The sequence below is a fragment of the Oryzias melastigma genome, linkage group LG16 (assembly GCF_002922805.2).
Source record: "Oryzias melastigma strain HK-1 linkage group LG16, ASM292280v2, whole genome shotgun sequence".
In the NCBI taxonomy this organism is placed as follows: Eukaryota; Metazoa; Chordata; class Actinopteri; order Beloniformes; family Adrianichthyidae; genus Oryzias; species Oryzias melastigma.
The window spans coordinates 10230218-10242143 of NC_050527.1; the positions used below are offsets into that span (position 1 = coordinate 10230218).

Genomic DNA, 11926 nt, shown 5'->3' on the forward strand with positions numbered 1-11926 from the left:
GGTAAAAACTACAACAAATGCTGCCAACTTCTCCTTCAATGAGGTATCAGACAAGTCGGGCACCATGGCAACGGCACAGAGGGGCGTGGCTTAATAATGCCACTAGCAGCCCAGCGAGAAAGGGCTGATCTTCTTTAGGTCTACATTAGTTAATGTGGTTTTCAGCTTAAAGCGCACTGATTTTTAAACTGATTGAGTGACATTCTAGAAATTAAATGTAATCTAGGAAATAAAAAAGTGCATTAACAGATTGCCAATGTCCATAGAAAGAAGGCTCCAGCATTCGCACTAAGGTAAGACCTGATCCACGTAGGCTAAAGTCTTTTAAGCTAGCTGCGCGGTGAGGCAGGTGAATTCTTTCAAGTTGTAGTAAATGAAATTTATGAATACTTCGTATGAAAGCTCGGGGAGCTCCCGTTACACTCTTGCACCCGCGTTTTAACCGTTCTTATTTATATTTACTTTACTGTATAGCATAAGAGTATTTCAGAAATGTACCTTTATCTACCTGTAAGCCTTTCAGAACACGACGATACGCGAAATTCAGAGTGCTGAGGCATAAACATGTTTGATTTCTTTAATAAATAAATAAATAAATAAATAATAATAATAATAATAGCTTCAGTGTTTGTGAGGGGAAAGTTGCTCTGGGATTGTTTTTGCAGGTCGAGCGGAACCTTGAACGCACCATTGTAGCGTTCAAGAGCAGGTCTGCAATAACTATCTCACATTTGCTGAGTAAAGATAAGACAAAAATGTGTCCTCTGTCACTGATAATGCATAGTAATTATGTAATACAGAGGGGAGAGGTGTAATACACTAGTGGGGGTGCAAAAGTACATATGCAAATGTGAACAAGGCAGAAAGAAAAGTTTACTGTCACCCAACGGTTTTTAGTCATCATATGCAAACACACACACACAGGGGTGGTGGTTCATGTTTTTTTTTGTTTTTATGCAATATTTAATGTAGTTGCATTAACCGACCGCTGAATTTTATCTAATTTTAGACTCTTAAATCTGAAAAGTATTAAAAACACTGTTTCCTCCTCCATTTTAGGATCCATGTTTGTCGGTTTTATGTCTTCTGCTGCACGTTCTGACTTGAAACCTAACATGTTAGTGCTAGTGCTGTCACTGAAACAGTAACTTGACTGAAAAACGCCCAAAAGCAATGGGAAAGGAAGAGTGGGAACGTTCTCGTCTGTGAAAGTAGTTGTGACATAATTTTTCCATTCGTTTGAGTAGCTTGTTTGCAGTTTGACTCCTTTTCGTTTTTCAGGAATGTGGATGGAACCAGATGTCCAGATTGGTCCTGCTGCTGTTTAGAGACGGTGGAGAGGAATGGCCCTGAAGGCGTCCCCCTTTCCCAACAGGCTTGTTGCGGGCGTCCATGCAGTTGGGTGGGCATTAGTCGTGCCTTGTTTCTGGAGCCTTAACCACATCATTGCTGTGTGCAAGTCCACCACCCAGGAGCAAGCCCAGAGGGCGGAGCAGGAATGCTACCTTCACCCCCTCAAAGTCTTTTTTGGCTTCATTTTCTTTATGGCTCTTTTTGTCATCACAGCCCCTGTAGCATTATTTGGTTTTTTGCTCTGGGCGCCCCTTCAGGCCTGTCGACGGCCGTTTTACTACCACAGAGAAGCCCCGTCTTCACCAGAGAAGGAGATGCACAAAGGCTTTGAGCTGGAGAGCAGGGCTTCGTTCGGTTTTGCCACAGCAAACTTGTGTCTTCTGCCAGAGGGTCTGGCTCGTTTCAACAACCTGGGAAACACTCATCGAAGAGCTTCCGCCATCGGTCAGCGCATTGTGCAGGGTGTGTGCCGGCCCCATATCAAGATCTACGTGGACTCGCCCAGTAGCTGTGGCACGCTCAGCCCCTCAAACAGCAGCCTCCCTGCACCCAACTCCAAAAGAGAGGGTTCTGCGGGTAGGCAGGCACAGCCACAGGCCAGTCGCCATGGTGACTCAACAGACAGACCCATCCGCGTGGTCCCTGAGGGCTGTGACGAAACGGAAGTCCTTCTGAGTGAAACGCCCAATTCCAATCAGAACTCGAACCAGCAGGACAAGTCCCGCCGCCGGAGTGCCCCCCGTGCTTTCCTCTCACAGGGTCTGGGACACAAAGACGACGTCCCATGGGAGGTCTCGTCGTTGTTTCCGGCCAACGTCGATATTTTGTGCTTGGAGGAAGTGTTTGATAAGAGGGCTGCGAAGAAGCTCACCAAAATCCTGAAACCCGTTTTTGGACACATACTGTATGACATTGGGGTGTATGCCTGCCAACCCCCATGTATGTGCACATCTTTTAAGTTCTTCAACAGTGGCCTGTTCCTTGCAAGCAGGTTCCCCATACTTAGGGCTGAGTATCACTGGTTCCCCAACAGCAGAGGAGAAGATGCACTGGCTGCCAAGGGCCTCCTCTCTGCTAAGGTACTAAAAAAAAGAAGCTTTTAGCTAATGTGTGAGCTTTAACCACCACATAAACTATTTTCCTTCTGGATAATTTGTGTTAAATTTAAAAAAAAAAATCAGAATAAATGCTGAGATGTGATGCTTACTTTCTGATACTCTCAGGTACTAATTGGGCAGAACCAGAAGCAGAATAAGGTGGTCGGATACTTTAACTGCACACATCTTCATGCTCCAGAAGGCATGTCACCATTTTAGTTCAAATGAATTCAACATTTTGCATCATTGTGTGAAACATTGCGTGAAACTGTTTTTTTTAAAACTAGGTGAAGGGGAGATTCGCTGTCTGCAGTTGGATATGGTCACCAAGTGGATTAGAGATTTTCAGCAAGAAAACAAGCAGCCAGACGAGGAGGTTGTTTTTGATGTTCTATGCGGCGATTTCAACTTTGACAACTGTTCGCCTGGTGAGAAGTCTCTTTATTCTATTTTTTTAACATTCCTTTTCTCAGAGAATTTTGAACTAACCGTTTCCTTTTTTATGTATGGGGTTGGATTTAACTAGACGACCATCTGGAACAGAATCACTCTCTGTTTGAGGAGTACAGAGACCCCTGCAGAGCCGGACCTGGAAAAGAAAAACCCTGGGTTATTGGTTGGTTTCATTAAAATCTAGTAAATACCTCAAGTTAAGACTAGTAATTCAAATGTTGACCTATGTATTGCTAATATGGGGTTTAAGGTACTCTACTGGGGCAGCCCACCTTGTATGATGAGGATGTGAACACCCCGGAAAATCTGCAAAGGTATTTGAGTTCTGGTCTCATATTTGGGGCAATATCATGACAAAAACTTTAGTTTTCTTTCTTTTTTTTTTTTTTTTTTTTTTAACAGAACTCTGGAAATAGATGAGCAGAGGAAGCAGTATATTTCTCCTCCTGTTCCTGCTGCGGGTTCTCCGCTGGTCTATCCAGAGACAGGTCAGCCGTGGGTCGGCCGCCGGCTGGACTACATTCTTTACCGTGAACGCTCCATTTCAAAGCACTGCCGAACAGTGAGTGTCCTGTTTACTTGATGAATTCTCTGATAATTTCTTAGAAAACATTTTTCTCTTTTCATTTTCTTCTCAGGAAGTTGAGGAGGTAACTTTTATAACGCATCTGGCTGGACTAACGGACCATATTCCTGTGGGCTTGAGACTAAATGTTAAAATGGACTCTGACTGTGTTGAAGAATGATATGACAATCAAACAATGTTTACAGCATGTTCTAATCTAAAAATTTCTCAGGTGTGAAATGTTTTTCCCATACTCGTAAATGTTGTATGTTTGGTGATTGAACTTTTCTATGGATGATTTAAGGCACCTTTTACCCTAACTAAGAAAAAGCGGGTACAAAAACAGTTTAAACTTCTTGTTTTATAACAAAAAAGTTAAGACATGTGTTTAACATATTGTCAAAGCTAATTTTAATGATTTACTATATTTATATATTTTTAGGATTTCATGCATATAATTTTCCTATGGAAATAAAAAATGAAAACAAACTTCTCTTAATCTTCCACTAAGTGTTGAGTTATTTTGTTTTGGTCCTTGGAAACATCAGCAAAAAAATACAAAAAACATACCAAAGAAAGGATAAAAGACTTAATAAAATAACTGAAAACATATTATGTTTGACTTCACATTTTTGCCTGGTTAACTTGAATGCTCAGATTTCCCATTTTAAGGTCAATACCACCTTCAGTCGAAGGGCGGCAGTCGTGTTTAGGCGGTATCAAAAAACTAAATCCGAGAGTAAGTGTTTCCAACCAATCATAGAGCGAGATTAATAAACCTACTTCCTGTTGACTCCACTTGCATTACTGTTAAATTTAAGCTAAGCTAGTTAAAATTATGAATGCTGTCGGTCGTTCCAGAGCGCTTTTATCGTTGTTGTGTAGAAGTCGTGGGTTATTAGAACAAAAGTGTGTGTTTAGAGCCGCATGGTCGTCAGCTCTTCATCCACAAAGCCACCACGCAGCGGCTCTCAGGTGTCACGTTGACACTCGAAGGTGTTACAGTGACTTCGGCGGTGAAAACAGACTGGTGGAGGGCACGTCGCAGGAGCTGGTTGTCGAAATGGACCATAAAGACGACCAAAACAGCTCACCGGGTCACGGTAAAGTACTCTACTCTTTGGGCTATTCACGAAAAAGAGCGTAGCACTCACATTACTTTTCTCTTCTTACATTTTTTTTCCATTTTGTGGGAAAAAAATCATTTAAAACGTTTAAAGCAATAAAAGAAAATCTTTATATCAGTAACTAAATATATTTTTTAGAACTTCTAAATAATAATAATAACAATAAATAATCTAATTATTTTTATACTATTAAATTAATTTGATGTGCAATTAGCTAACTAGGTTTTCTTTCTTTTGAATAATTGAAGCATTTAAAGGTTGAAGAGATATGGTGCTATTATATTTCAGGTATTTAAAAAGAAAAACTTTTCTCCTATAATATATATTATGTTCATATTTATTCCAATAAGTTGGAGCTACAATACAAAGCTCACCTGTCTTTCAATCTTCTATTAAATTAGGGTCTGCAACCTTCCATATTAAAAATGTCATTTGGTCTAGTTTCTTTACTGACCAAAACCCAGCCAGAACACCAAAGTTCCACTTCACCGTTTAGAAAAATGCACCTCATGTTTGTTTTTCAGCCACGGAGCCATTTACTTATAAAAAGTAGTTTTTACAAATTTACATCTATTGCACTGTATCAATGTTATATTTTATATGTAACAATTTTAGCTTCTTTTACTTTTGACAGCAGTTTCTTTTCACAATAAAATACAACCTGTGTCCTATAAGACGCTTCACTGAATTTACTTAAACTAAAAATACAAGATATACTTTGATGCACTGTCATCCTTTTTCTCCTTTTACTATTGGATATAAACATGACAACTGTAGGGAAGAAACAAATTTCATTTTCTTTTAATTCTGTAAATGAGAACTTTGCTTCTGAACGGCAACTAAACTATTGTGCAGCAAATTATCAGAATATGTGCTTTAAGATCATTATTATTATTATTATATAAATGATAATCCACTCTGACAATAGATGCATTTTATGACATGTAAAAACATCAAAACATAAATGACAAAACTTGATTAACTAAAACAAATTAGTCGGTAACATTAAGTTGTTTTTTATTCAAATCAAAAGCATTTCTCTTTGAAGTCAAAGACCCTCAATGGAGGGGTAAAAGAGCCACATGTGGCTTCAAACCACTGTGTTAAACCTTTGAAGGATTATAAAAAGCAAAAAAAAAAAAAGATTTATGGAAGAATTGAGCAGCTGAACCTTATGTCATAAAAGCTAAATCTGATTGTAAACTTGCTGTAAATGTTTTTTTTCCTAATCTACTTACATTTTCTACATAAATGCTAAGTCATTTTATATTTAAAAAAATAAGGAAGTATATTTCTTATAGAAAGGTCCCCATACTGCATAAAGTACCTTATGAATTTTAATTCAAAACATGTTTTTCTTTTACTTAGGATACTCGGAGAGGTTCAACCTGGATGTTCTGGTGTCTCTTCTCCGTCAAGAGAACGCTGTGGATATGTGTGTGATCAAAGTCCCGGAGCATATCAAATATACAGAGTATTTCATTGTTGTTAGTGGTATTTCACCAAGACACCTGCGTGCAATGGCACTGTATGCAATCAAAGTGGTAACTCTCTTTTATTTAATCTTTATGAAGTGATTTGTTCTATCCGTGCTTGTTTTTGAAGCCTGTGCTTTTGTTTTTGTTGCAGTACAAGTTTTTGAGAAAAGATGGAGATCCAAATGTCAAGATTGAGGGAAAAGATGCTGAGGATTGGATGTGTATTGACTTTGGTATGAACATTTTCAAAACCCCATCAGCACACTGTATCCTGTGCAGATCCAAATGGATCCTTAAAGTCCATCGAATCACTTTCTGTTTTTGTTTTCAGGTAATATGGTGGTTCACTTCATGTTGCCAGAGACCAGAGAAATATACGAACTAGAAAAACTCTGGATTCTTCGTTCGTACGATGAGCAACTGAAGAGCATCCCTCCAGAAGTGCTACCAGAAGACTTCATGTATGATATGGATATCACAAAGTAACAAATAAACTGTCCCCCAAGAAAATGAGTCGATGGAACTTTGAATATTCTACTAAGAATATGGATGTAATTACAAAGTGTTTTATTCATTAACTTGGTGGGAAGTTTTTTTTATACTATCTGTTCTATCAGTTAACATAATGAAACAGATGACTGTATTTTAAAGATAAATGAGCAATAATACCATGTGGATATTTAAATAATGGCTAGTTTTATGGAAAGTTGGAAAAAATATTAAAAAAAATTGAATAAGAGGTGGACTTTTGATGGTCAAAATATAAGTGACTCACAACTAATTAAAATGATTTTCTCTAGAATGTACAGCAGGAACATAAACTATGGCCTGCTGGGTCCAAAACTGTCTAGACCAGGTTCCTGTGTTGAATCTGATCTGTGTAAAATAGTTACATGAACATAGCCTACAGTGAAAACTGCTGTTGCTTTACTTTTTTACATTTAAATGAATGTTTTTGTGCCAAAAATCACTTCATTCAAGTTGATGTATTTATTCAGATTTAAACTTCTAGGAAACATGTTGGTAGTCCTTAAAACGCAAATGAAAGTTACATTTTCACACATAAAAGTTATAAATCTGAAGTATGAGAAACTCCTGAAGAATCTCAGTTATTCGTTTGTCTGTGTAGATGATCCTTCAGATGGAACCAAAATAATCACAAAGAATCATCACAATGACAGCAGGCAAACTCATGCATACTATACCCGTGTAAGTTCCTAGCAAGTGACCATTACAGTTCATTGACTCTTTTTGTCCGAACATTAGCTAAATGTGAAGATGCACTGAAGAAGAAAAAGCCAGTGCAGTGACCTGGTGTTTGAGTGGTTTTCCTCCATCGAAAAATGACTCACTAATCGACAAACTCAAATAAAAAAAAAGTCATTGACGTAAGTGTTGCCTGAAAACAAAACACATTAAGGAAAGGTTTTAGTTTTTATACGTCACAACTTTAAAATGTACTTTAACACACCAACAACGTGGAACATTTGTGTTGCTACTTTGTTAAAACATTGAGAAAAAGTTGAAGTGATTGGGGTCAGTACGCTACTTTTGTAATGGCCACATTTTATCATCTTGCTGGTTTCCAACAATCAAGTGTGTTAACAATTTCAAAAGGAAGAGCACGAGGAGTGACCGCAGAGAAACTCTGACCCATGAAGGTTATGAAGCAATTTTCTAAAAACTAGAACTCCAACATTCACAGTAGAAAAAAAACCTTATTGTTAAGTTTTTTGAACAAACTGAAAATAAAGTATTTTAATCTGCAATCAATGTCTTCTTTGACTCATGCAATAGATCATATTTTCATTTATCCACCTGCAGCAATACAACTTTTATCCGTTTTATTTTATTGTGAATTATTTAAAGGAAAATGTGAAATGAATGCCACAAATGTTGGTGCGTCGGCTAATGTTTCATCTGCTGGACCGTTTCAAAGACTGCTGTGTGGCCATTAGGAGTCCTGCGCTCCATAATGTAGAGGAATATGAATCCACGTGCAGCATCCACTGCTTGTCTTCAGAGGGGATGGTCGTTTTCATGAGCGTCAAGAAGAGAGTTTCACAATGTTCTTCACAATTGACAGAACAAAGAAGTGGGCTCCAGAGACTAGAAAACATGTAAACTACTTATCAGAATTGAACTCTCCAGTTTACCCTTAAATTTGAAAATTTAAAGGGTTTGAAAACCATTTGATGGTAAATATGAAAAAATATTATTTTGATTCCAAGTGGATCTTTTTTAATTTAGATTTTTTGTCATGGCATGCTTTTCACCGACGATAATTACCTTTTTGTTCATTCACTGATGTTCTTCTTTAACTTTTTTAATTTTGTGAGTTTTCCACAGTGATATGTTCTTAATTTCTGTTTTTATGAGCTGTTTGGGGGCAACTGTAACTTTGTCCAGGTTTTTTTTTTGTGTGAATTGCTTATTGCTAAAATATTCTAAGTCATAGAAGGATGTTAGGAAAATTGACGGAGGGCAATAAGCAGCCTCTCTAGGCTTTAGACATTTCCTTATACAGTTGTTTTTTGATATAGTGGATAAAACCATAAAAAATTCCACAAGAGAACAAAGAAACTCACTTTTCACTACTACAGACAAGCCAACACGCTGGAAAAATATCATTTGTTCTGCCTAAGACCATAAAAGCTAAATGAGTTTTTAACAACAAAGTGAAAATCTCATTAAAAGAAGTTTCTTTAAAACTTTTATACTAAATCGTTACCTTAATCACCTTATTCACAACGATATTATGTTCAATCTTTATGCATTTTTTTCATTGCGTATGTGTGGACCTCACTTATTTCACATTTAATATTAATTTTATTTTATGAAGGTAGTTAATTATATCAGAAACACTGTGCTGTGTTTGTTTTACAGGATGTACCATAAAAAGTATTTCGATTATTTTTTTTCTTTTAAAAGTATCATGTTCAGCCATGCCGGTGAGCTGGAGGTGGTCATGGTCTCTGGTTCTCTGCAGTATTTGGGAGGAGTTTTACAGGAGCACATTCACTATATCAAATGTACTTTGTACGACTTTGTGCTTTGTACACCTTATCTTTAAAAATAAAATCTGCAGGTTTAAATGACGCAAACGGTTCATTAAAAGGGTTTGAGTGTTTTTTTAATGAGGGGAAACACAACGGAACCAGTCTGTTATATTCTCTTGTGTATTATTTTTATTTATTTTCTTAAGGTCTAAGTATAAATCATTAATTGTGGAACAGAGTTTATTTGTGAAAAAAGAAGATTGTAGTTTTAGATTAGAAAATACAAAAAAAAGCCTTTCTCAAATCCTAATTTTCACAAAGATTTCCTACTTTTTTTATTTTATTCTGACAAGTCTTATTACTAGTTTGCAATACTGCATTGTCAGATCATAATAATTTATTATTTTGATCTGCAAAATCCTTAAAGAATGTTGAAATCCTTCTACTCACCATCAAAACAATGTCTTAAAAAGGCATTTACCTTTTTCAGAAAAAAACCCCTCCAGATGAGGGCAGCCATTTGGACATTTTGTTTACAATTTTGTGAAGTTCAAAAAGTTTTGACCTCACCTGCTTTCTCTGCTCAAACTGCTCAGAACTCCTCAAACCACTGTCACAGATAACAACAGCACCAATCTGCTGTCAAATCTCAGCTGAGTGCTCTCAAAGAAAATAATCGCCATTAAAGTTGTTTTAGCATTTAGGAGCTCAAAGTGTTTTTTTTTTTTGTGCCATCTATCAGCTGAAGTTGAAAGTTTATGGGTTTAGCGCCCTTTCTTGTGTGATTTGGTATAATTTAGACCTTTACTCTTTAACTGGGCCAAATTTCTGACTTTAAACACGTCTGTTACAGGTGATAAAACTGGATTTTTACACCTTTTGTGTTCCTGTAGATAAAGCAGGTTAGATTTAAAAAAAAAAATCTGAAAAGGCTATTTTATATTCATAAGGATGATTAAAGGGCCTTTTATTTTCAGTTATTAGTCCCTGGAGCCCCTATGGAGGGCTCTACCAGCTGTATCATCATCAGCTGAAACATGGGGGTAAATGAACTTTTTCGGCTCAATATGTTGCCGTTTGGAGTCACACTTCATCAGCTTCATTAGAATTTACCATGCTGGGTGTGATGAGCAATTCAGATTAATGAAGATTTCAGATTCTGACTAAAAGTCCATCTCTTTTTTAAGTTCAAAATGTACGTTTAAATGAACAGATTCAATAACAAATAAAACTATATGTTTATTTGTATTTAATTTACTTTAGAAAACCAACGAGAAATCTAGAGCCAGTATTTTGAAAGCATAAATTAACTGCAATATGAAATATTACCTTGGGTCCACCCCAAATTTGTTTTCTTTTTCTTTTTAAGAAATATTCTGAGTAAAACAGCATTTTTGTGACTCTGCAGATGACACCTTTGATAATGTAACTTTCTGTCTTTGTTTGCCAAATCATTACATGTTTAATGGAGGCAACGAGGCAGCAGCTATTTCTCAGAAGTAGTTTTGAAGAAATAAAAGCCCCCCCACCACCACCGCCCCCTTCCACACTCCGGACACTCCATATAAAGATGGGGAGGATTGGAACTCAGACAGACGTGCCTTGATCAGCCAGAAAACCAACGTCAGCAGTATTTTTTAAGAGTAAGGAGTTCTATTTCAAACCTTCCTTAGTCTTTAATTTGAACTGACTAGGTTACAGATTCAAGATCTGCCATGTTCCTAGATCATAAACTGCTTAACATCTATTGCTGAATAACGTTTTCTTTTTTCTTTTGTTGATTTGATTTCTCTTTGATTCAGGAAACCGTCCATCGCTGTGATGTCTCCAAGCCTTCTGGCTCTCTGCCTGCTCCTCTGTTTTTACTCCGGCTCGAACGCATATCCAGCCAAGCCTCCTGGTCCCCGGGAAGGAGCACCACCCGAGGAGCTTGCCAAATATTACTCTGCACTGAGACACTACATCAACCTCATTACCAGACAAAGGTTGGTCTTTGACTTTATAAGTCTAGGAAATGTGGAGTAACTAATAATTTGAAAAAAAAGGAGCTTGACATGTTTGTATTTATGCGCAGGTATGGAAAGAGAGACAGCCCAGACACTATGTTTTCAGATTTGTTAGTGAGGGAAAGCACAGAGAGCGTCCCGAGCTCCAACTATATCAGGTAAATTATTTTCATCAAACTTTCCAGCTATTTTATGAAGAGACAACAATGAGAAATAGGGGTTTAATGATCCATTTTAACAATGATTCATCCTTTTTCTTCCAGATGATCAGGTATAAACTAAATATGTGTACAAACAAACAAGTAAACAAGAATTGAGGTCAAATCCATTCACATTTTAGTTTGATCAAGTTTATCCCACTGTTGTTTTTCCACATCAAAATAAAACAAATTTAATATTACTAGAACATTCTACCACATTTGATGGTCACACGTCTTTGTAAAATTCAATGTTTCCACACATTTTACTGTAATAATCTAATTTCCCCCAGGGTGTATCCCAAAGGGATTAATAAAGTTATGTCTATGTCTCTTATGTCTAATCGTTTGATCCTTTTTTGTGATCACACGTGTTTTGTTCGTTTTGATGGCACAGGGTCGTTTTTACGTTATAGTAAAAATAAATCTACCATGTCTCAATCTAAATGGTGCTTTTCAATATTTAATATTATTGATTTATTTTATTTATTTTTTATTTTTTTTATGTGATAGTTTGTTTCGACTAAAACTTGTGGTGTAAGCCATTTTTATAGCATTTCTTGAGGACCAAGCTTGTTATATGTCTTTAAATTAATCTTATAGTGCTAGAGTATATTTATTATTTATGTGAGTTTTAGGCTTTAAAAATAT

General features: G+C 36.8%; 3 protein-coding genes across 3 annotated transcripts in view; all 3 read left to right on the forward strand.

The window, feature by feature from the left end:
• The first annotated feature begins 62 nt into the window (after positions 1-62).
• Positions 63-4080, forward strand: smpd5 (sphingomyelin phosphodiesterase 5). Its single transcript, XM_024267617.2, has 8 exons — positions 63-293; positions 1282-2432; positions 2577-2652; positions 2738-2878; positions 2977-3066; positions 3154-3217; positions 3306-3465; positions 3542-4080. The coding sequence occupies exons 2-8, from the start codon at positions 1344-1346 to the stop codon at positions 3647-3649; spliced, it is 1728 nt and encodes a 575-aa protein (XP_024123385.1). The 5' UTR covers positions 63-293; positions 1282-1343; the 3' UTR covers positions 3650-4080.
• A 134-nt stretch (positions 4081-4214) lies between these two features.
• Positions 4215-6802, forward strand: malsu1 (mitochondrial assembly of ribosomal large subunit 1). The gene is made up of 4 exons (XM_024267618.2): positions 4215-4571; positions 5964-6139; positions 6225-6306; positions 6405-6802. Exons 1-4 carry the CDS (start codon positions 4307-4309, stop codon positions 6557-6559), a joined length of 678 nt encoding a protein of 225 aa, XP_024123386.1. The 5' UTR covers positions 4215-4306; the 3' UTR covers positions 6560-6802.
• A 3752-nt stretch (positions 6803-10554) lies between these two features.
• Positions 10555-11926, forward strand: part of LOC112143561 (peptide YY-like) — a 2361-nt gene continuing 989 nt past the window's right edge. Inside the window, exons 1-3 of the mRNA XM_024267619.2 lie at positions 10555-10715; positions 10875-11057; positions 11147-11236. Coding sequence (XP_024123387.1) covers positions 10894-11057; positions 11147-11236 — 254 coding nt within the window. The 5' untranslated portion in view covers positions 10555-10715; positions 10875-10893. The remainder of the gene's footprint in view (positions 10716-10874; positions 11058-11146; positions 11237-11926) is intronic.